At 44.1% G+C, this 21,983-nt stretch overlaps 1 protein-coding gene across 1 annotated transcript; it reads left to right on the top strand.

The window, feature by feature from the left end:
• Nucleotides 1-642: 642 nt before the first annotated feature.
• Nucleotides 643-21,472, top strand: epg5 (ectopic P-granules autophagy protein 5 homolog (C. elegans)). Its single transcript, XM_084360731.1, has 45 exons — nt 643-1,306; nt 1,509-2,117; nt 2,521-2,781; nt 2,879-3,077; nt 3,180-3,316; nt 3,417-3,524; nt 3,612-3,685; nt 3,823-3,931; nt 4,521-4,635; nt 4,718-4,868; nt 4,955-5,110; nt 5,192-5,349; nt 5,867-6,018; nt 6,290-6,430; nt 6,545-6,706; nt 6,788-6,910; nt 7,007-7,269; nt 7,353-7,493; nt 7,599-7,743; nt 8,800-8,997; nt 9,356-9,463; nt 9,562-9,684; nt 10,435-10,601; nt 10,704-10,940; nt 11,056-11,179; nt 11,287-11,431; nt 11,619-11,790; nt 11,906-12,068; nt 12,163-12,305; nt 12,412-12,568; nt 12,727-12,921; nt 13,016-13,229; nt 14,301-14,488; nt 14,582-14,789; nt 14,919-14,994; nt 15,325-15,428; nt 15,512-15,687; nt 16,787-17,005; nt 17,097-17,306; nt 18,880-19,024; nt 19,112-19,354; nt 19,620-19,833; nt 19,945-20,163; nt 20,255-20,369; nt 20,466-21,472. Exons 1-45 carry the CDS (start codon nt 1,253-1,255, stop codon nt 20,646-20,648), a joined length of 7,704 nt encoding a protein of 2,567 aa, XP_084216857.1. The 5' UTR covers nt 643-1,252; the 3' UTR covers nt 20,649-21,472.
• Nucleotides 21,473-21,983: the final 511 nt, after the last annotated feature.

Genomic DNA, 21,983 nt, shown 5'->3' with positions numbered 1-21,983 from the left:
TAAATATTCAAACCATTGGATTTAGTGTGACAGACTATTCTTGTTTGGATTTTCTGTATATGATTTGATCTCAGTGTTCTCTTGCAAAGGAGATCTCAGTGAGACTTCGTGAATGAGTAAAGCTTAAAGGAAAAGTTCACCCAAGAATGAAAATTCAGTCATTATTCAATGCCATGGCAGGTGAAGTTTTGTAGACCACAAAACATGTCTGGAGTTTTCCAGCAAAACAGCACTACCTTATTTCCCTGATCAACAGAAGTGGATGGGGACTTGTTTTAAAACCTAAAAACCAACGCCCCCCTCGGGATTCAGAAAACGTGGATTATGCCGAATTGGCCTTATGGGACCATTTTCTGTTTTGTTTTTGTTTTTTAAACTAGTCCTCAACTACTTTAGGAAATGCTGCAGTGCTGTATTTCTGTGAATTTCTACACGTTTTGTTGACTAGGAAACCTCACATGACTTTCCTTCCAGATGAGGGTGAGGAGATGATGATACCGATACCTATAATCTACAGTTTAAGTATGACCTCGTGTCCAGGTGTCAAGAAATAACTGTCCTCACATTTTTTGTGTCTGTGTTTGTGCGTATGATATAAGGTTTGGGCTCTCTGGCTGTCCGTCGAGAGGTGGAGTAGTCACATGGTCAGAGATTGTGATCGAGTTCCTGGAACAAACAAAACAAATGACAGCTGACCAGTGGACGGGGCTACCAGCCCGTGTCAGTCGCTTCGACGTGTTGAAATCATATTTTGGTCATTTGCGCAACAATACTGAAAAAAGTGTTCACTGCTGGTGAATAAATTACTGAGGAGGAAGACAGCGTACCAGGCTAACAGCTACGTGTTAGCTTAGCTTAGCCATGCAAGACGTCTCAGTTATGTAGCTAGCTAAGGAGAGTTTCATCAGCAGAGACTGGTTTCGTTTTCGTGAAATGTGTTCTCGGGACAACACGTCTGTTCTTGAAGACAGGCTAAGTGCTGGCTTCCTATCCTCCGGCAGAGACTTTTCTCAGCCGGCCATCAGGAGTGTTGTGTTTACAACCAGTGACGCTGTTTATCTCGACAGCACAGCCAGCCACTAGCTGCTTATCGACCCCAGCTAGCTATTACAGCTAATTGTGGGTGTATGTGTGTGTTTACTCTACGTATGAGGACTGTTGAGCTGCACTGTTTCCACCAGGAGACACCCCAGTCAGCTGTTTTTCAATGTGATCTGAGTTGTTTTGAAGCTGGTTTGAGCAGACACTAAAGATGGAGGCTGTAAGGCCAAAGAAGACCAAGGCAAAAACCAGCGGAAAATCTCAGGTAATTAAAAGAAGACTTTTACAGTCACTCCTTCTGCTCTTTCTTTTTTAGTCCACAGACTGGCCTTGGGTCAGGAGGATAATTACACTCCTTCTCCATCACAGTGATTGTTCTTCTGTCACATGAAGAAAACGGCATTAAAGGGTTAGCTGTTAAACAAGGATAATCATTGTTTTCGCTGATTGTTATTGTATGTTTTCAGTCGGCCAGGAAGCAGAAGCAGGCAGAGGAAGACAAAAGAGCCACAGTCCCCTCAGCTGTGTGTGACGAGGCCGCCACCTCTGGCTTCACCGATGTTCCCCTCAGCCTGCCGTATCAGGAGCCAGAGGAGGAGCAGCACGACCCTGTTCAGCTCCCTGAGACCACGGCACAGCAATCAGATCAGCCCTCTGAGAAACAGCAGACCACCCCATCACAGTCCTTATCCACATCAGTGTCAACTAAGACTTTGGAGCCATCCCTCGAATCAAAAGAGGAGGATGGTGGAGTGGCTGCTCAGACGGCTGAGCTCAAAGTTGCAGCACAGGCCACTGACACACAATCATGGAATCAGCCTTGTGTTTCAACTCAGTTTCAGATCACAAATGCCCCGAGTGCTCCTGCGCTGTACCCCTCTCTCCCAACACTGGAGGAGGGCCCCATGCTACAGCTCTGTGAGGAAGCTGTGAAAAATGGGGAAAAGGGACCTGCAGTGTTGGCACTGCCTGAACAAGAATCTTCCCCTCCAAGTTTGCAGCCTCTGGAGTCTGTCACCGAACTGTCAGGGAGCAAACTGTACCCAGAATTACCCAAGACAGCTCCAGAAATGCAGGTGATCTCATAAATCAAGAGTATATTTGTGTTTTTTTTTTTTACAAAAGACCTAATGAGTTTAATTTTATGCATACAATTAGTTTGTAGTCAGATGAACACCAAGGCTTTCAAAGTCCACCACCATTTCTTTCCCCTGAAACATTAACATTTAAAAGTTGTATGTTTTTGAAAGTGGTTGTCGACTGTTCATGCTTAATGAACAGTAATTGCCTCTCCCTGTTTGGTTATGGTATCGACATCATTTGTAATTTAATTTCTAAAAACAGCGTTAAACTCAAACATTATATTGTGATGTTTGACTTTGTCAGTATTGCCCAAACCCATTTTTCACCATCGTGCCTTACATACACATGCATTAACATGTGCGATAACGTCTCTCATCTCATGTTTTTCTCCTGCAGCCATTCTCATTAGAGCAACTGAGTGTCTGGGAGCCAGGCGGAGGCTTACGAACTTGGTTAGAGGGTGTTGAAGTGTGCGCAGCCCAGTTCTGTGCTTTAGCCCGGCAGGAGAACCATGAGCTGACCGAACTGCTGCAGAACTACTGGCGCTGTCGCAGACAACTCACCCAGTCACACACACAGCTACATACTCAGTCCTCTGACTGCAAGAGCACACAGAATCGTCTCTGGAGCTTCAAAGATGAGCAGCTTACACTTCAGGTGTGGTCATTAAAGCAAAAAACAGAAATAAAAAGAATATAGTATGCAGAGAAAATAGCTAATGGTCGTCTGCTGTAATAACACTTCTTCCATACAGGGTGTGTGCGCAGATCAGTCTAAGGTGTGTGGGTACCACCGCTTCCAGCAGGCAGAGTTCAGTCAGAGTGTGCTGGCTGAGCTCAGGAGACTGTTTGAAGCTCGCAGTGAGCTGCTCCATCAAAAGGTGGCGCTACATGCGTACACCGCTCTGCTCTCACGTCTCCAGGTGGAATCATACTTGTATCGCCTACTAAAAGGTGAGCGACTCGTAAGTTGTTGCGAATATGCTTCTCATGCATAATACAGACCTTAAGTACATACCCTGTATCTGTTTTGTGTGTGCTTGTTTTTGTCATTAGATTGTTCTGGCAGCCAAACACAACCTTGTTCTCTCCAGCCGTTGAAAGAGGCCATCAGTGTCCTGTTTAGCTTCACACGTAGAGTCCTGGATGACTCACAGTTTCAAGCAGACATCCATCACTGGCTGGACAGATTGGTACACACACAAACACTCTACCACCCTTCTTACGCCACATTCCATTGGTCGAGGTGTTGTGTCGTTTTGTTTCTTTACATGGTTCTCGTACACTTTCCAGGTGGCAGTCCTGCTGCACGTTGGAGGGTCAGGAGAGCACCTTTACCTGCTGTGCCATCTTCTGTGCTGTCCTGCCGGTGTTGGCAAGTGGGCTGCACCCTTCCTTCAGGTTAGTGAAGGACAGTCTTTCATTTATTGTTGTCTTGTCAGTGGTTGTACAAACTGACTTGAGTTTTCTTCCCAATGTCTGCCTCAGATCCAAGTTTTTGGGAACACCTGTGGAGTGCAGCACTTTATGCAAGCTCTGTCCATCCTAATGTCGCCTTCAAGGTACTCTTTCTTAGCCACTGACTGTGACCTGTACACTCTTGCTTTATGCCTTTGGTTTTCTCTTAGAATCCATGTAAACCCTTCAGGGTCTAACAACCTCCCATTTCAAACCAATGGCGTCTTTGTCTTGCACTCAGACACCGTGCAGAGTTTCTGGGACATCTGAAGCCATGTGAGAGCCAGAGCTCAGCAGCTTCTGGACCTGAGTCTGGCAACTGGACACTAGTGGATGAAGGGGGAGAGGAGGTATGTGCATGAAAGCAATGGCTGTATTTCGAGAAAAGAAACCTCACAAAACTTCCATTAATTAATGTTGGTTCTGGTGTGTGTATATGTGGGCCGGGAAAATTAAAGAAAAACAGTAGAAAACTTGAAATATGATAAAGTGCGTGTTTTCTTTTCCTTCACTGACTGTCGCACAAAATGTGATATGTCACTGGGGATTATAGATGATGACTTTCTAAATCAGAATGTTCTAGTCTTCGTTCTGACACGCTGAGTCATATGCAAAGCTGTTATGGAAAGGGTGCCAAATGAACACCTATGACCATTTAAATATCATGTCTGCCGTCTTAAAACCACAACTGCTGCCAGCGCTAATGTGTTGCTTAGGAACCACTTTAAGAACCATATTATTTTGCAGAATAGTAACATTTTAAGATAGTGTAATTTAAGTGCTATATAATAATGTATCATTTTTTGTACAATAGTCTGTTATTACCATTTTATATAAAAAGTGAATTGCTTCCACATTGCTTCTTGCTTTTAAAAGCTGTTGAGTACGTGAAGTGATCATTTAAGCCTCATCTGAAGTCGACTTCTCTCCTCTGTTTAGGATGAGGACCCAGACAGCAGCTGGTTGTTGCTCTGTGAGGAGGATCTGATCTCCCTGCTCACCCAGTTCCCGTTCCAGCAGCTCTATTCACACATGCTGGGCATGAGCAAGCAGGGTAGGGGAGTCCGTCTGTCCGTCCTTCTGTCTGCTAGTTTGTCTCATTCACTGTATGAACTGACACACCTCTTTCCGTCCAGGTGTGTATGAACCTGTGGCCTGTTCCAGTCAGAAGATGATGCGTGTTTTTGGTTTTGCGTCGTCACTCATTGAAATTCTCGCTCTTGGACTACAAACCTACAACAGGGCACGATACAGACAGCTGGTGAAACGGATAGGACACATCATACGGTCAGTGCACCAATCAGAGAGCACAAAACTATGAATGCAGTATATAATATTAGCGAATAATAATGTTGTCTTCTCTTTTTCCTCAGAATGACAGTGTGTTATGTGAGTGATCACTGGGCCCAGTATGTGAGTTTAACTGGTGCTGGTGGGTCCGGCTCACACTCTCTGTCTCTGGAAAAACTACAGCTGGAATACGACCATCTCTTCCTCAGAGCTGTTTTACATGTACTCAGAAACAAAAGGTAAGGCCTCCAGCTTCTATTTTAACTTGAACCCATTTACTTACGGCCATTGCATTTATTTTCTGTGCTCCTCTCTCACAGGTTGGGGATTTGGTTGTTTATGTCCGAGATGCCGTATGGGACTCTGTCCAGCTCTATGTTGTGGAGGGTGCTTTATGTTATGCAGTGTGCAGAGACAGCAGGACTGGAAACCCTCGGCACTGCAAGTGACACACACTCCTGCGTTCAGGCTCTTAGAGGTACCAGTATAGTATTTTTTTTTTTGTACTACTTTTGTACTACTAAACTACTTAAACTCAGTTTTTTAGGACACTTCGCACATTTATGGCCTTGGGAATATAAAACCAGGTTCAAAAACATGGGTTGTAGCCACCTTATTCCTAGCCCCCATGATACCTTGCACAAATTATGGAACCGATGTCTTTCATGGTAACATGACACTCTTAGAGCGTTCGGTAAAGCATATCATTCACTCATGACGATCTAGTGTAACAACTTTGTTGAGAGGATACGACTAAGCCTGTTATTATTGCTTGGCAACTTAGCTAATGCTTTTCAAGCCTTGAAAGTGCCACCGGTGCATCAGTTATAATGATACTTTGTTTACTAGATTATGGGTGATACTTATGCCAAGCAGCGGAAGTGTCCCCGATAATGTTCTCCCCAGTAACCTCACCAGGAACTTTGTGGATTATTCTTCTCCGTCTGATATTGACAGTTACCGACCTGATATTTTCTTTTATGTGTCTGCTACAGACCCAGAGCACCAGGAAAGGTTTGAACACTGGCTGTGTGAAGTGAACAGCTCTGATGGCATCTCCCTCCTCACCGCACTAGCACACATGGCCACACCGACTCAGCACTCTGACCCCGCATTCATCACAACCATAACTCTGCTGATTTACCAGGTGCGTCAAAGAGAGGCTGAGGGAAAACACTAGAGGCACGTTCAAAATACACACAAAGAGTAATTTTATTGGTCAGGACACTGTGTATTTCATATAGAGTACTGATGGGAACCAATATGAAAACACTGAGGAGGGTAGCACAGAGAAAGCATAACATTTCAAGGATATGTAACACTGGTTAAAAATTCATCACCCTGGTCCCTTTGGTAGAAAACATACAGTAACTAACTTGATCTTTTCTTCTACATCTCACATCTTATTTTTGCTCCAGGTGTCTTATGTGAGTGTGTCTACCAGAGAAACTTACTCTAAAGTGGGGAGGGATTTGCTGGCTGCCATAGCAACAGTCCATCCCTATGTTGTCTCTGTGCTCCTAGAGAGACTGAGAGAGACCATACAAACTGTAGGAATGGTTCGTATTGCTATTTTGTTAATACTTTTGGTTTTAACTGCGAGTACTTGAGAGGAAAATAAGTGACTGTGATAATATCTGTTGTGTGAATATTTGTGCGTATGTGTGTCATAGGTGGCTCTTTACTTGTGCAAAGAGCTTCCCCTGAGTTTGTGGCGGCCCCGGCCAGAGGAGATATGTGTGATCGGAGCATGGTTGCTCCAGCATCCCCTGTCTGCTGTGGAGAACCGGCTGGCTTGTGTCATACTGGAGGGTCTGAACTGGGGCTACACACAGGTAGTTTTTACTGATGCAATGAAGATGATGTGTCCATATATCTTGTTGTGAGTTTGTCTTTAAACTTGCTTCTTCTCGCAGGACGGCTCCTTGGCCCTGTCTTCATCCCTCCACAGTGAAGTGGCTCTGCTGGTGGCTGAAGCCTTTCAGAAGTACCTTACTGACAAACCGTACAGTGGCCTCATATCAGAGGGAATCAAACAGGTGACACATTTACTTTTCTCTCACAAACTGGGCATCCAACATTCATTTGGATGTATGTTTTCTTATTGTTGTCTCTCTTCCTCCCCCCCCCTTCAGGTGTCTTACCTCGCCAGTGTCCTTCGTTTGGGTGTATCTCCTGAAGCATCCTTTAGCCAATGGGCATGGCAGCTGTTGCTAAGGTTGAAGCTCCACAGCAACGCCCAGAACCCAAAAGGAGCCTGGTCCGTCCCCGCTTTGACATCCAACCCACCTCCAGAGCTCACACACACTCCCAGCATGCACTCTGTCATCAGGGCTGTTAAAGCAGGCATCCCTATTGGATGCTACCTGTCCATCGCCATGACAGCAGTGGGACATAGGTATTTATTCACTCAAGCTATTTGTAATGCTCATATTTACATAAAATTTGAATGAAGTTAATCTCCTCTGTGTGTTTTTCTAGCCTGGAACACTTTTGTACCGATGGAGTTGGATTGTTGAAGAGTCTGATTCAGTCGCGCCACCTGAGAGCTGCTGTGCATCTTCTGGACAACATCCTACCCCCAACCTACCCTCTCAGCTTCTACCTGCTCAACAACTCTCAGTGAGAAAGAAACATCCTTCCTGCACAGCCTATAAAGACCACAAAGAAAGTTATTTATAAGAGCAGCTATTATATCTCCAACTGTCGTCCCTCTGTTTTTGCCAGGTTTGTAAGCTGTATCCAGTTGTTCCTGCAGTACGACAGCGTGTGTCCTCAAGGTGTGACACAGCAGGTCACTCACCGGGTAGCGCCACTTCTCACAGGAACCACCTATGGAGACAACGTCCGACTGCTGAACAGTGTCATTCAGGTTTGTCACAACAAGCTTTCCTATAAAGGTGCATGTCAGATTTTCAGTTGTCACAGACAATTGTTTACAGCCAGGAGACTGCAGATGCTTTGCTTTTTATACATATGTAGTAGTGGTGGGCAATATGGACCAAAATTCACATCTCTGTATTGAATGGTGATACAATATATAACTCTGTATTTGCTATAAAGTGGGCTAAATGTTCAGTTGTAGGTCAAAGGCACATTTGATGTGTCACAAGCACTTTGATTGAAACAGACTGCGATCAAAATAAAATGCAAAGACAGGGTTTTGAAAATATACAAATGCAACAGGTGAAATACAAGTAAAAAAATGAATAAATAAACAGCAGGGCTGTACGTTCATTTTTCTTTCACGTAGCACTGGAGCTAAAGAGGTTTAAAGAAAAAAATATCAGTATCGTCGCTGTGCTGCATTTTTATAAACACATCTTACACCTGCATCCAAGCGCTGTCTCACTGCCACACAACAGATGAGACCAAGTAGAAAAGGGAGGCGCAATGATTCAGCTCACACACGAACAAGCAGCCCTGTCTCACACACATGCAGTGCAACACTGTATCGCACGTGTGCCAAAGCTGTGATTTCATCCATGGCACTGACAGATATAGGCCTATGTCATACTGAAGATTGATTAACATAGAGTAGCGGTGCTGTGTCTCCCTCAGTGTTGCAGAAAAACTTGTGAGTGAGGCAGGGAGAGCGAGGAGAGACTCAAACTGACTTGGCTTTACAGAAGAAACAGGTTATGTTTCGCAGCGTTTGCTCTCAATTGATATAAACAGTATCTCAAACTGTATCTCATGAAAATATGTTGAAGTGTCTTAAAAAGTCTATTTACCGCTCAGCCCTAATATGTAGGTGTCGGTAATATCATTGAAACTGTAGTTGGTCATAATCTTCTCAAAATTACAACAAAAATACAGAAAAGATGACTCAAGACTTTAAGCAAAAACATCTTGTGAAATGAGCAACATTTTAGCCCATCCATCCTCTGCAAAGACGACGTGTATAAATGTGTGTTTTATCTTCCAGAGTCATGTGCTGGAGAGTTCTCAGCCGAGTCGTGTCGGTGCTGCAGCAGTGCTGGAGTTCTGGGTGGGGATTTTAACTCAGCAGAACTTGTGGTACCGTGACAAAACAGTCCTGTTCCTCATGGATCAGATCTGCTGTGCAGCATTCACACACCATCAGGAGGAATGTGTGCAGAAACTTCTGTACCAACAGCATAAGGTATTTACTTTGTTATGTTAGTAGTTTGCATTATGTAGGGCTCTTACAGGTCTCACAGGTGCAGATGCTGAAATTGGCACTGCAGGCTGTTTTCAGTAACATTATGATGATACACATTACAGTAAAATCAGGAGCTTGGTGATTAGGGATGATGAACAGTTAGATTAACACTTTTAAGCTTTTCATTTTAGTGTCGTTAGTGATTCACACTGTGTTAAAACTGATCTTGTATCATTAGTTGTACTCTGAAAGTTTGCAAACTCTGAGTCAACTGTGAAATGTTTCAATCAGGAAACCTTCAGGGAGCTGAAAAAGCACAGTGACTTCATAATTTTATCCATTTTCATGCCTCATGCAGAATGCCTTGGGTTACCACGGAGATCGGGGTCTGCTCTCCTCTCTGGTTGGTTGGATCGCTGGCAATGCCACGCCCTCATTTATAGAGGGCCAATCCCTGAATGTGGAGGTAAATCCCCAAAGCACTGACAGTATGTGCAAGTACTCTTGATCATAGTAGTAAAGTTCTCAGTGCTGACAGACTTGTTGTTATCGGTGTGTTTGTAGGTTTGGTTCGCCTGGCTGGTGCTGAATATGGAGGGCGTGTTTGAGGATGATTCTCAGCTGAGACGCTGTGTTGAAAATGAGCTCCTGTCAGACCCCAACATTTCCCCAGAACAAGCCTTAAAGGTATGCAGACACATACACAGTAAGTTTTATATTTGTTGATGTCAGGATGTTATTGATAGCAAGCGTTCCGTATCACTTGGCAGGACATTTCACAATTCAGAACATCGTAGGCGGAGGACAGAATGTTGCACAATTTCAAAAGTTTTGCACTGTACGACATTTGACCCAAAATAACACACCGCAGTTACAGAGTACTTACAAAGTCCTAGAGCAGTCTCATTATTAAAAGGGTTATTCCACCAATTCTACACATTAAAGTGTGTTTACAGGCCTTAGCAAGTACCACTGAATATATGAAAAAAGACAGTATAAAGCCTTTTGTGGCTCCAGAGGAAGCTGCATGTAATTGATAAAATGCCTCCAGTTATGTCACTTACTGGCTTAGTTGCTTTGTGGGTAATGTAGGTGCCAGGTTTTGAAAAGCAGTCCTTTGGTCTAGCATTGCACTGCTATAACACTGTTGGACTCATGCTGGATAGTTTAAAAACTAATGATCAAAATTCATACACCTTGATCGCCTCCTTTTCAAAACCTGGCGTCTACATTACCCACTATGCAACGTAGCCACTGAGTGACATCACTGGAGGCATTAGATCAGATTACATGCAGCTTCCTCTGGAGCCACAAAAGGCTTTATACTACTTTTTTTCTCCCCAAGACCTGTGAACACACTTTGACATGTAATTGGTCGAGTTACCCTTTCAGTGCTGTATTTAGATGGTGTTAACAGTTGGTCTTTTTCTGAGCCAGAAAGCACAACAGAGGTTGAAGCTGCCAGTAGCACCATCTCTGCAACGACTGCAGGTGTACCGCTGGGCGAGTCAGGCTCTAGCCACGCCTCCTGACCACCCCCTCATTCCCCTGGTCTGGCAGAAGTTCCTTCAGCTCTACCTCAGGCAGCCAGGACCAGATTATGGGTACGATGCACACACTCATTGCTATCCCTAACAAGAGAAACCAGGAAATGTGCAGAATCCATGTGAAGGCGCCACATCTCTTTTGCATGTCCTGTCCACCAGGCTTGCTGCAGGTGGATGTATCGGCCGAAGGTTCTTCCAGGGCTCTTCTCAAGCCTCATTGCTCAGAGACCTGAGACAGAGAATACAGGAGGTGTCTGACTTCCACCATGCTGCCAGCCAAGCTCTCAGGGTGCCCCCGCCACACACGCCTTCATCAGACAGCCAGGGCGATGACAGCCCCGACAATCCCCGTCCACCTTATCTCACTTCTCCTGAGCTACACACAGAGCTGGTCAGGTATGACAGTGATGCTTAATACACTCAAATACACCTTTTCCTGTTGTTTGGCAGGTAGTAACAGCCTTTAGGGTGTTGACAGGCTCTCAGATCTCAGCTGATTGGTTGCTTACAGGTTGTTTGGTGTATTTGCTGTGTGGCTGGACGATGAGACCCTGCAGAAGCAGGAAGTGTACCTTCCCTCTCTTCCTCCCGAGTATGAACCACACAGACTGGCACAGGTCATGCAGCGGCAGCAGGTGGGTTTGTCTTTATGTGTGTTTACCTTTATGGTACAGTGGTTGTAACAGGTTAGTCAAATCCTGTTATATCATGTGGCTCATACATCTGAATTTGTGTTGTGTAGGAACTGTGGCTGGAGTATGTAGACCAGGAGCGACTGCAGTATGATCAGAGGGAGGTTCTGTCTCTGTGGGAGAAGGTGCAGAGTGAGCCAACTTTCTTGCAGGCCCAAAACCCCGGCTTCACTGACTACACCAGCCTCAACAATGGTACAGTCAAAACTGATACTGGAGATCCAAGAGATTACATAAAGTTTAACTTTAGCAGACACGCAGTGATAAATGTCTGATAATGATGATCACAAAAAAAATAAACACAGCCATTTCATCCTGCTACATGACAATTTAGACTTTTTTCACCTGTTTAATGTTATGCTTTGCATGTCTCTGTGTGCAGCAAGGGACCGTATCTTGTCCAACCTGCAGAAGCATCCAGTTCCCCGTCCAGCTCCAGAGCTGCAGCAGCAGAAGGCTCCAGTAGCTGAAGTCCCCACCACATGCCTCACTGACTCCAAAGCTGCTGCTGAACTGGTGCAACAGGACCTCCGCATCCTGCAGGACCAAGCCAGGTACCTGGAGATCATACAAAAATTAATTTCCACATCATCAGCGGCACACACAAAAACACATATGCTAAGCTACACTCTGAAAACGAAATACTAAATAATACTATCTTGGTGTCAGACTTGCAGTGGCACGTGAAGCCCAGCAGGTGGCGATGGAGCAGGAGCTGCTGGAGAGCCTTCCTCTACTTTATAAGAACCAACCAGAGCAAGTCACCATGGCCCTGGAGTGTAAAGGAAAGGGAGGGCAGCCATGCCAGGGACCAGCAAACATCACAGTCACAGTACGGCCAACAAAAACACATTCTACCAAACATTTTAAAATGTTTTTGCAATGATCATTGAATGCGTTTGTGTGTTGTCTCCTCCACCTCATAGTGTGAGCGTGTCCAGAGACAGGAGGCGGTGCAGACTCAGATAACATCACTGCGCCGGGACATCAAGAAGCTTCAAACCGACTCCATGGCTCCTCCACCTCAAAACCTGGCCCAGGCTGCTGTCCACACTGAGAACTTCATCACGTCAGTATAAACACATTATGCCATTGGTCTATATCACAATAGATATAAGTGCAAATGCATTAGGGAGGTGTTTTCATTAAATTATGGGCTGTTCTTATGTGCTCAGGGCTCTGGTGAATATGTTCAAGGCACAGAAATCACCGGCAGTGCAGCATGTTGGCGTGTCTGCTTTCTACCAAGTGGTCTCCTTTGTGTGTGAAGACACTCTGCGACATCCCCCAACACGCCAGTACCTCTCCTCATGTGTGGAGATCCTGGGACAGGTGCGCGCACACACACTCACACATAGCAGATTTATATGAAGCATTGTGTAGCTGTATTAAGGATGTCCTGAATCAGAAACATTGCTACTTAGGGAATAATTAACTCAGCCACTAAAGGGTCAGGTTCATTTTCTCATATCACTCTCCTTTGTATCTAGGTGTTTATCCAGGGCAATGCAGAGGAATGTGGCCGTGTTCTGAAGACCATTCTGGAGCAGAGGCGTCTTTGTCCACTCATTTCCCCCTTCTTCACTCCCAACGCTGCACCCAATCAGCTCGTCTTTCTCTACCAAGATGTGGTGACATCACTACACCTCGACAGTGCTGATGTCATCTTTATGCTGCTCACAAAGGTTAGCTAAGACACAAGTGTCACACAGTAAAGAGAGATGATATACACTTAAAATATTTTAGTCACACACACCACTGCCTTCCCTCTGCCTGCAGTTTGATTTGTTCCAGTGGCTGAATGAAGCGCATCCTGTGTTTTCGGAGAGAACCCGTTTGCTGGAGTTGGTCCACGGAGCTCTCTGCGTCTGCGGCCGCGACCCCGAGCCTGAACTTCTCACGCCTTTTCACCTCTTCACCAAACACTGGACCTGGCTTTTACGTCACCATTTCCCTGATCACTACAGTGACTGCCTGAGGCTGCTCATGACAAGTGAGTGTGTGTGTGTATGTGTGTGTCTGTGTAAAAAGGCTTCCTGACTGAATTTGGTGTTTCGAATAATTAGAACCTCTATTAGCCTCAACTTTAATCATCGTTTTCATGGTTTGTCTATTATGTTACACAATGCCTGGTAATTCACTTAGAAGCAAGGGCTGCTTTAAAAAGTCCTCTTGTGATTCATCAAAACACATTCATGCTTGTGAAAGAATGCCTCCTACTCATCTTCCCACCAACAAAAGATGACATTAATTAATTAATTAATTAATTAACAATACTAAAGTTGGATCATTCCATCAATGTAGGGTATAGCCGGATGCTGAGTTCACACAATAGGATTTTAGCCCTGATCTTGCCGTCCCACAATTTTTTGGAGATTGGCGACAAATGGCCTTGAATCAGAGGCAGATCAGTGCGCGCTCCTGTGAACGGCAATCTGTATGTGATCCAAGATCTTAGGGACAGTTAGCTAGCGTGTCCCTGATATCTACTGGCTACATATCTGATTGAGTCGCATACCGATCGAGGAGCTCCAGCCAATGAGAGCAGACCCTCCTCTCCTTTCTCTCCTCTGCTGTCTCCACAGTAGCTCTCTGACCCCAGTCTTATCAGGCATCTGTGTGTGTGGAGCGTGCGCAATAAAAGCCTATAGCTTCTATCAGAATACATACACACAAACTGTTTCAGTATTTGTAACCATGTCGGTCCCGCTGTACCACAATACCAGCAGGGAGTTTCACACTTTCACTCCAAAAGTAATACTTGCTTTTCAAGCATCCTAATCCATCCTTGAACTCATCTTTCTGTTTCTTCCTCGTTTTTTTGCTTCAAATCAGCACACAAATGACTTGGAAGACTCACGATTAAGAGACAGAAAGTTGTGTAGTGTGGCCAAGGCATTAGTGTGTGGACAAGTGTGTGTCTATTTGTGTGTTTTACCAAGACCGGTTTGGGTTTATTGTTCACAGCCACATGATATGAGATCATTTTAGATGAAGGCACAAATTTAAATTTCAGTGGTTTTTTTTTTTCTTATTTAACTAAGATATTTCTTCATCTCATCAGGCTCCTCAAACCAGTTACTGAGTCCAGAGTGCTGGAAGGTGACTCTGCGAGTGCTTGGCTGCTTACCTCCATCTCGCCATACCAAGAGCAAAGCTGAACAAGCACTGAGCACCACTGATGCCTCCGGCCGTGCTGGCGGACCCCCAGCTTCTTCCTATAGGTCCACCATCAGCCTGTCTCCTCAGCAGGTAGCCAACGTTGGTGTTTGTAGTTAATCATGTGACACTCAAATGTTCATTATTAATCCAACCTTGCTAAATGGTTTTAATGGTTGCTGACAGGTGGATGAGACTATTGAATGGCTGAGTGATTACTTCATGCGGAGTCGTCTCAGTAAGCCAGAACTCCGCAGCTTCGGCCTCTACTCATCCTGGGGACCCTACGTCAGTGAGGTTGTTTCCCTCTGGGACTATTTGGTTGGCTGTCTCATCAACTTGCAACTCAGCAGCTGTGCCAGAGAGTCAGCGGGCAGCAGCAAAATAATGAAAGGTAACTGCCAAATGTCAGCACAAATTTTATGATACTAATACTCTGGATCATTAATCCAATTCAGCTGGTTTGTTTATATGCTTTGTTGTTATCTGTTGTTACTAAAGTGCAATGTATATTGTCTCACAGCTCTGCAGGACCTATACAGTAAGATTGTGAAGTTATTCAAGCCTTGGATCTTTCCTCTGGACACTGAAGATGGCGGGTAAGCAAAGCGTATCCTCAGGTGTCATATTTGTTTCTTTTTGCAGGTAAAAAGCTGATGCTTATGATGTTGTCGTTGTTTTATTACCTGAATAAAGTCTCTGAGGTACATTACATGGAATAAACCACAAACATGACAATGCTCAGAGAAAAGAAAATATACGCTGTTTACTTCTGAGTTATAAGTTGACGTTGTCACAATAAAGTCTCTCATGAGGCCAGACGTTTGTACTGTTATTCTTTTGGAGGAAACACGGAGACAGCCATTTAGTGCTTTCCAGGATAAAGAAAAAGAAAACACAAAGTCAATATCGGTGTCTCTCTGTCTCAGTAACCTCAAGTGTTACCCCTGGCTGGAGACAGAAGCGAGTGCAGCGGGATGTCTGGTTGGCCTGTACACTCAACTCACTGACACACTGCATCACAAATTCAGAGGTGGGTACCCAGCCAGCCATCCGTCTCTTTGTTGTCTGTGCTGCTGAAGTTATTTATACCTTTTGTGTGTATGTATGTTGCAGATCGTCTGCTGCCCGGTCAGAGAGGTGCACTGTGGCTGTGCATGATGCAGTACTGTGAGAGCTGCACCTCTACCCGTACACCCGAGTACCTTCTTTACCTGTACCACACACACCTCCGCAGCCTGTCCTGGAGACACCTGCACCCTGACACTCAGCTGATGGAGCAACTCTTCAATGTGAGACATTCTAGTCTTCGACTCTTAACCCCTGACTTCCGACACTGCATACTGATCGTGACATGCATGACACAGGGGAGCTTGTTAATTTGAGACCTGGGTCCTTGACCCTCAGCTACTATTTTTAGCTGGACTTCCTGTTATTTTGGTCTCAAGATTCTGTTCCTGGAAACAGGCTGTTTCTCAAGACCCACATGAATCTACCATACAGAATTTGCATGGATAAGAATATATAAAGCAGTAAGTAAAAATCAAATCCCAGTGACTGATAATCATATTTGATTATCTATTAATTGGTAAAGCGTGCCAGAAAAAAAGGAATGGAAGTATGCAATAGGAGCTAAAGAGAAGCACTTTTCATTATTCAAACAAAAATATCATCCATTTTGTCCACCAGCTTATAGTCAAGATATTCACCATAAATATGCATCTTACATTAAAGGGATATTCAGGTTTTTTGAAGTAGGGTAGTATGAGGTACTTATCCACAGTCAGTGTAGGATGCTTAACAATGTACTGCTGTGGGTAAGGGCAGCAGCAATGCATATTTTAGCCACCTATTAAAGGGCCCACTTAAAAAATGAATACCAGTTTAAGGGTACGCTATATTTAGAATGTTTTCACCACTTTATCTCACAGTTAGACAGCCCAGTTCGACAGGAAACTGAACCTGTTATCTTCCATCTTTGCTCTCTAAAGCCTTTGACAGAAACAGTAGTTTTACCTGGCAAAATCCAGAAGTTGTTGGTCTTTCGCTGCTGGCATCAGGTAGTTTGTTTGTTTGGGGTACTGTGTGATTTTGGTGGTTTAAAGCTTTCAGTGGGGTTCATGACAGTCACACAATAACACAAACAAACTAACCAATAAATCAAGAGTTTTCTGATGGCAAAGTAAAGCAGTGAAAATATTCTAAACATAGGTGGCTAGATTAAATTTTCTCCTCCACAGCAGTACATTGCTTAGCTTCCTTGTCAGTGCTGCTGTCTGCTTTTCAGAACTGAGAGCATGCCAACCACCATCTACTGTAGGCAGTACAGTCACCTGAGACCCAAGAGCTTTGATTTGTTATGTTTATTTTCTCGCCTTCCTGTGCCTGCAGGTGGAGAGAGGAAGTCCCAAGAGCTGCTTCCTCTTTCTAGGAGAGGTGTTATGTGAAGTCAACTGGGTCAGTGTCCTAAGTGACCACTTACAAACACCCCCGACCTCTACAGCATATCCAACTCTTCCTGACACTCAGAAGGAGTCACACACCATGTTAGTCTATCTACTCTACATGCTAGTATTTCTGGCAAAGGAGGATCAACTTCTGAATCAACAGGTAAGTCCAAAATATTTTGGTTTCACATCAGGATCAGATATCTGCCCCCTTCTTCGTTCATCTTTTGCTTTTTTGCCTCGTCAATCTCCAGGATTCCCCTCTGCTCAGTCTGTTGGTCCAGTCCACCTCTCTTCCATGGCACCAACTGGACCTGTCCTCATACCAGGGCATTCTGGGATATGTCAGCACCCACTACCCTCCCTCTTTGCTGCTCACTGGTGATTCTGCGCCTCAGCTGCTGCTGAAGTGTCTGCGCAGTGCTGCTGGGCTCCATCCCTGCTCCATTGAAGCTCCACACAGGGTGAGACGACGCAGTACTGTTTGTTCGACATGGCAAATCACAGATTTATTAAGTACGAAAGAGTATTAGGGCCAGGGTCTTTTTTTTCCTCATTATGCACTTCAAGAAAAAAGTCAAAATGTTGAGAATAAAGTTGAACTACAATTCCGTGACTAAAGTCGAAATGTCAAGAATAAAGTAAACTCTTCTGGTCCATCAAATCCAGTTAGGGGAGCGACTGACAGCTATGTGAGCTGCCAAAGCCTATGGTCTCTGACATCACTACATTCTTGGAGTGTAACGTTCTGTGTAAACAGTGTAACAATCTCTGCAGAGTCCTAAAACTGACAACTACACTGTGTTTATGAGCTAAACCAGAAATAAATTCATTGTTACTAAAGCTGATTCTGAAGTACAGTTTCACCAATTCATCTACACAAGGCATTTTGTTGAGGCAGTCATATGCGTTGTTTTATGTAGTCTCAAAAGGTCGACTTTAATCTTCAAATGTCAAGTTTATTCTCGACATTTCCAATTTTTTCTTGAAGTGCATAATGGAAAAAAAAACTTTGTGAGACATTGTGAACCTCATAAGGTCTGGTATGAGTAGCAACGCTACATTCAAGTAAACTTTAGTTGTTTGTTTAGTAGTTGGCAGCTCAGTCAAGGTTTCAGCCAAAGAACATACCCCCTTATAATTTAATATAAATTCAGTACACCAGACCTTTTTCTCATAAATTCGACACTACACGCAGCTGAAATTTCATCAGGGTCCATTTACAGGGTGACAGAAGATAATAGATTTGGCTTTCACTGAACAGCTGTGTTATGAAGAGGAGCTCTGCCGTTGGAGAATATAGGCATTAAATCTTCTCGCATGTGCACAGCCCCAGGCAGGTAAATCTTGTGTAAAAGTGGGAGGCTTGAAGCATCCGCTTTAAATTTAGACTTAAACAATTGAGTTTCCTCTGCTAGCTCAGTATCACTCAGCCAAATCACAAAAATGTAACACTTAAAACCTGATAGTTGCTGTTGTTGTAGAGCAACAGAAGGCAGTATTATACTATACTTGATTATGTTCCAAAGTAGCCAGAGTTGGCAGTACACTTCCAAGCTGTGCTGTACACAAGACCACACTAAGATCCAGAAATCCATTTTCTCTTTAATTTGACCAATTCCACTCCTAAAAGTAGCTTTACTGACAAACACAATAAGGTACAACTAGTTATAGCAGAAATATGCAGGAAAAGCTGTGGAAATCAGATACATTCATACCAACATCAAACATGAGAAATATGAGACTATGAGTCAGATTTCACCTTTAAATAAGAATTGGCAGCTATCTTTACCCAAAAAATCTCTTTTTGAAAAAGAAACTGAAGATTAATTGACCAGTAATAATTCATAAATTATGTGAGGCTTAAATATTAATTGAGAGAATCCAAATAATGCCTAAATTGTACTTACAATATCAAAATAGTGCTTTGACCGTATCAGTTTTATTAATGAATATTAGGTAATTATTCGTATATATCTATTTCTGTATAGCTTTAACCCAAACAAACAAAACCATCTGTTACTTCCCATCTGTCAGGAGGAGACGCAGAAGGCTGGAGTGTATGTGTGCTGGTGTGTGCAGTCTTTGGTGACTCTGGAACAAGGAGGAAGCATCAGCCTCAGCAGCCTGGAGACTCAGCTGGAGACCGTTCTAGAGGGCGTCGTGACATTCAACCCACCAGGTGAGCCGTCCTCCTCAACCATCAGTGAAAAAAAAAGTGTTTTTTTTATCACCCAGACTGTATCACGTCTTCCTTTTCCCTCTACAGAGACTGGTTTGGAGCAGAGGCACATGGCGTTCTGCGGCCTCTTCAGCGACGCTCTGGCTTTGCTGAATGGAGTGGGTGTCTCGACAGGCGAGGCACTCGCTGCTCATGTAATCACCTGGCTGGACCGGAAGGGGAGGGGCTTCCCTATTCTGCCTCTTCTCACAGCTTGCTCTCGCTGTCTTGCATCAGTACGACACATGACGCGCATCATGGAAGCGTGCATTACAGCGCACTTTAACCATGGTAAGTCTTTGGGGTTTTTCTGGAAGCTGTTTTATTTAACTAAGGATTACTTTCTTCTTTGGAGAGTTGTCAGCTTGTAAGGATTACTTCTTACTGTTACACGAAGTGGAAAGTGTTCTCCTCTGGTAGATATCTCTGAACATTTTCCCGAAAAGCTGGTTTAGTTTTAAATCTTTAGTAATATATAGTTAATGTGCTATCATGGATTCACGTGTGTGTGTGGTTTTTTTTTTTAATAACTTCACTGTCTGTTTTTTCGTTTCAGCCGAGGAGGAGTCTGGTGGTTGGGGTCCTGTGTTGGCATCGCTGCAGGTGCCTGAGCTCACAGTGGATGATTTCCTCTCTGAGAGCCAGTCAGGAGGCAGCTTCCTGACGCTTTATGCCTTCATCCTGCAGCGCCTCAACACTGAGTACACAGCAGCCAATGAGAGGAGGACTCTGGCTCTCATCAACACATGGACCAATCAGGTCTTCCCCAGGTATGATAGCTCGTACACTCGTTTTTTTGGCTTTTAAAATTATATTTAGTGTGTCAGCATGTGTCCTCTGTGAGTGTATTATTCATGCCATGATGTGTTGTGTGTGTCCAGTGGTCCAGGTGATGAAGCTAAGCTGTTTCTGTGGTGGCACAAAGCGCTGAACCTGTCAGCGGAGCAGCTGCAGCCGCAGTCAGGCCAGACTGAAGTGTCAGGAGTTGTCATGGGTCTGTTGAGGTTACAAACCAGGCTGCTTCAGCTGGGAGAAGAAAGACAGAACTCCGGGCTGTTAGGAGCTATAGGCCTGGGCAAGAGATCTCCTGTTTCTAATAGGTATCCTGGCATGGCTTTTATTAGCTTATGAAAATACCTGAATGCCAAATAGAGTGGATTATTAATTTATCATTGTCGATAAACCCTACAGGTTCAGGGTGGTGGTACGCAGCCTGGCCACATTCCTGTCCGTCCAGGTGCCATCAGAGACGGAGCTTCGACTCCAACCCAGCAGTGACTTGCAGCTCTCTGCGAAAGCACAGCAAGTATGCAAGAAAAACTGCACATACAGTGTTTTCATTTTCTAGTCTGCAATTATCTCCTAAAAATAACTTTTCTTCCTCCTCTTTCTGTGGATGTAGGCGTTGGGGATGTTGGAGGCCATGCCCAGCAATAAGCAGTATGCTGAGTTAGAGGAGGCTGTGAATAAAGCTGTCCAGTTCATCCGCTACCCAGGACACTGTCTCAGAGACGGATCCCGGCTGCTGGCCCTGCTAGCCAACCTACTTTACCCCGACCTCAGATACCTGCACATTATCCGTTAACCATGAATCAAGCTGACTTTAATGCTGGAGATCCAGGAGGACTTTAGTCTTCTGTGACATTAGACCTCTGTTTATACAGAGAAAATCTTTATGGAGCACAATGTTTTCAAGTAGTGAATCGCTTATAAGCAGGGGGTTTGTGTGACAGACACTGACTGTTCATCAGAGCTCGCTGTGCATCTGTGAAAAATACATTTGGACTGGTTATGTTCAATGAAGGTTCATCAAGCCAGTCCGAAGCATAAGAAATGTTATGCTAACCTGATCGTTACATGCACTTTGCTTTCTTCTCTCATGTCTCTGCCTTGTTGCTTTTTATATAACCTGCCTGTCAGTTTTCAACACATCAGTTCTACTCTTGATTTTAGAGGAAGTTGCACATATTTATTGAAGCAGAATTCATGAATCAGTATTCAACACTGGGCTTCAGCTATGAGTTTTCACACCTCTGTGGAATCTAACAAAGGGTCCACAGATTATTTGGAGGAAGTTGAAGGACATATCTATTAGTTCTGTACGTTTAGTGGTACCTTCTGAAAATGAGGTGTGGGACATACCAGGAAAGCTGGTAGGCAGGGTTTAAATGCGTGATGCAATTATTTAAGTCAGCTTTTGATGCTAGCATCTAGCTAAAATCTGAAATCTCCCAATCCTTGCTTCTGTACACACACAGATGGATACAGTGACTGCCTGTATGAAGTGATAATGTTTAGTAACATAACATTTGCCAGTATTATTTTAATGTCCAGCCAAAAGTGCTTTCCTTGTTTCTGCCAAAGAGATGTTATTTTCGTTGCTCAGCTACTTAAATCTTCTTGACTATGTATCATGAGTGTTTCGTCTGTCCCTCTTTGGTACAAAAGCTGCAGTCTGAAAAAGCACACACACTGAAAGGAACACTAAGTACCACTTACAATGTGCCACGACACTTGGCTTCCTTATAAAGTAGTGTGTGCACTGTAATACAAGTTACTGACACCGTTGGTATTACTAAACAAGCAGGCATGACATGTTTTTGGAGCTGGTATATAACAGACCAATACACAAATAGTGGCACATGCTGATGATTTGAGGGTAAAGGCAGAATTTATCTCAGATGTGTCGGACCTTCATACCGCTCTGTACATCCAAGACAGTTTTTTACATTTTAATTACCTTTGTTAGTTCACTACTTCTGTTGCTCTGTGCCATCTGAATAATAATTGTGCTGCACTTCTACCGCCCGAAGCTCGCCTTATTGCCTGTGTTATGTAGTGACTGTTAATGTCAAAGGCATTTCTTTTTATGAGTCAGTGATCGGGAATGGGTCTCAAGAGTGGAGGAGGAGGGAGCTTC

The sequence above is a fragment of the Pagrus pagrus genome (assembly GCF_965226575.1).
Source record: "Pagrus pagrus genome assembly, chromosome: 8".
In the NCBI taxonomy this organism is placed as follows: Eukaryota; Metazoa; Chordata; class Actinopteri; order Spariformes; family Sparidae; genus Pagrus; species Pagrus pagrus.
This window is presented reverse-complemented; position numbering and strand designations above follow the sequence as displayed.

Bases quoted from the DNA above. Each gene is read 5' to 3' on its own strand.
- epg5 (XM_084360731.1), top strand. From the start codon at position 1,253: ATGGAGGCTGTAAGGCCAAAGAAGACCAAGGCAAAAACCAGCGGAAAA. The intron at 9,685-10,434 runs GTATGCAGACAC...TTTCTGAGCCAG, and splicing joins CCCCAGAACAAGCCTTAAAG to AAAGCACAACAGAGGTTGAA. The intron at 12,306-12,411 runs GTCAGTATAAAC...TTATGTGCTCAG, and splicing joins CACACTGAGAACTTCATCAC to GGCTCTGGTGAATATGTTCA.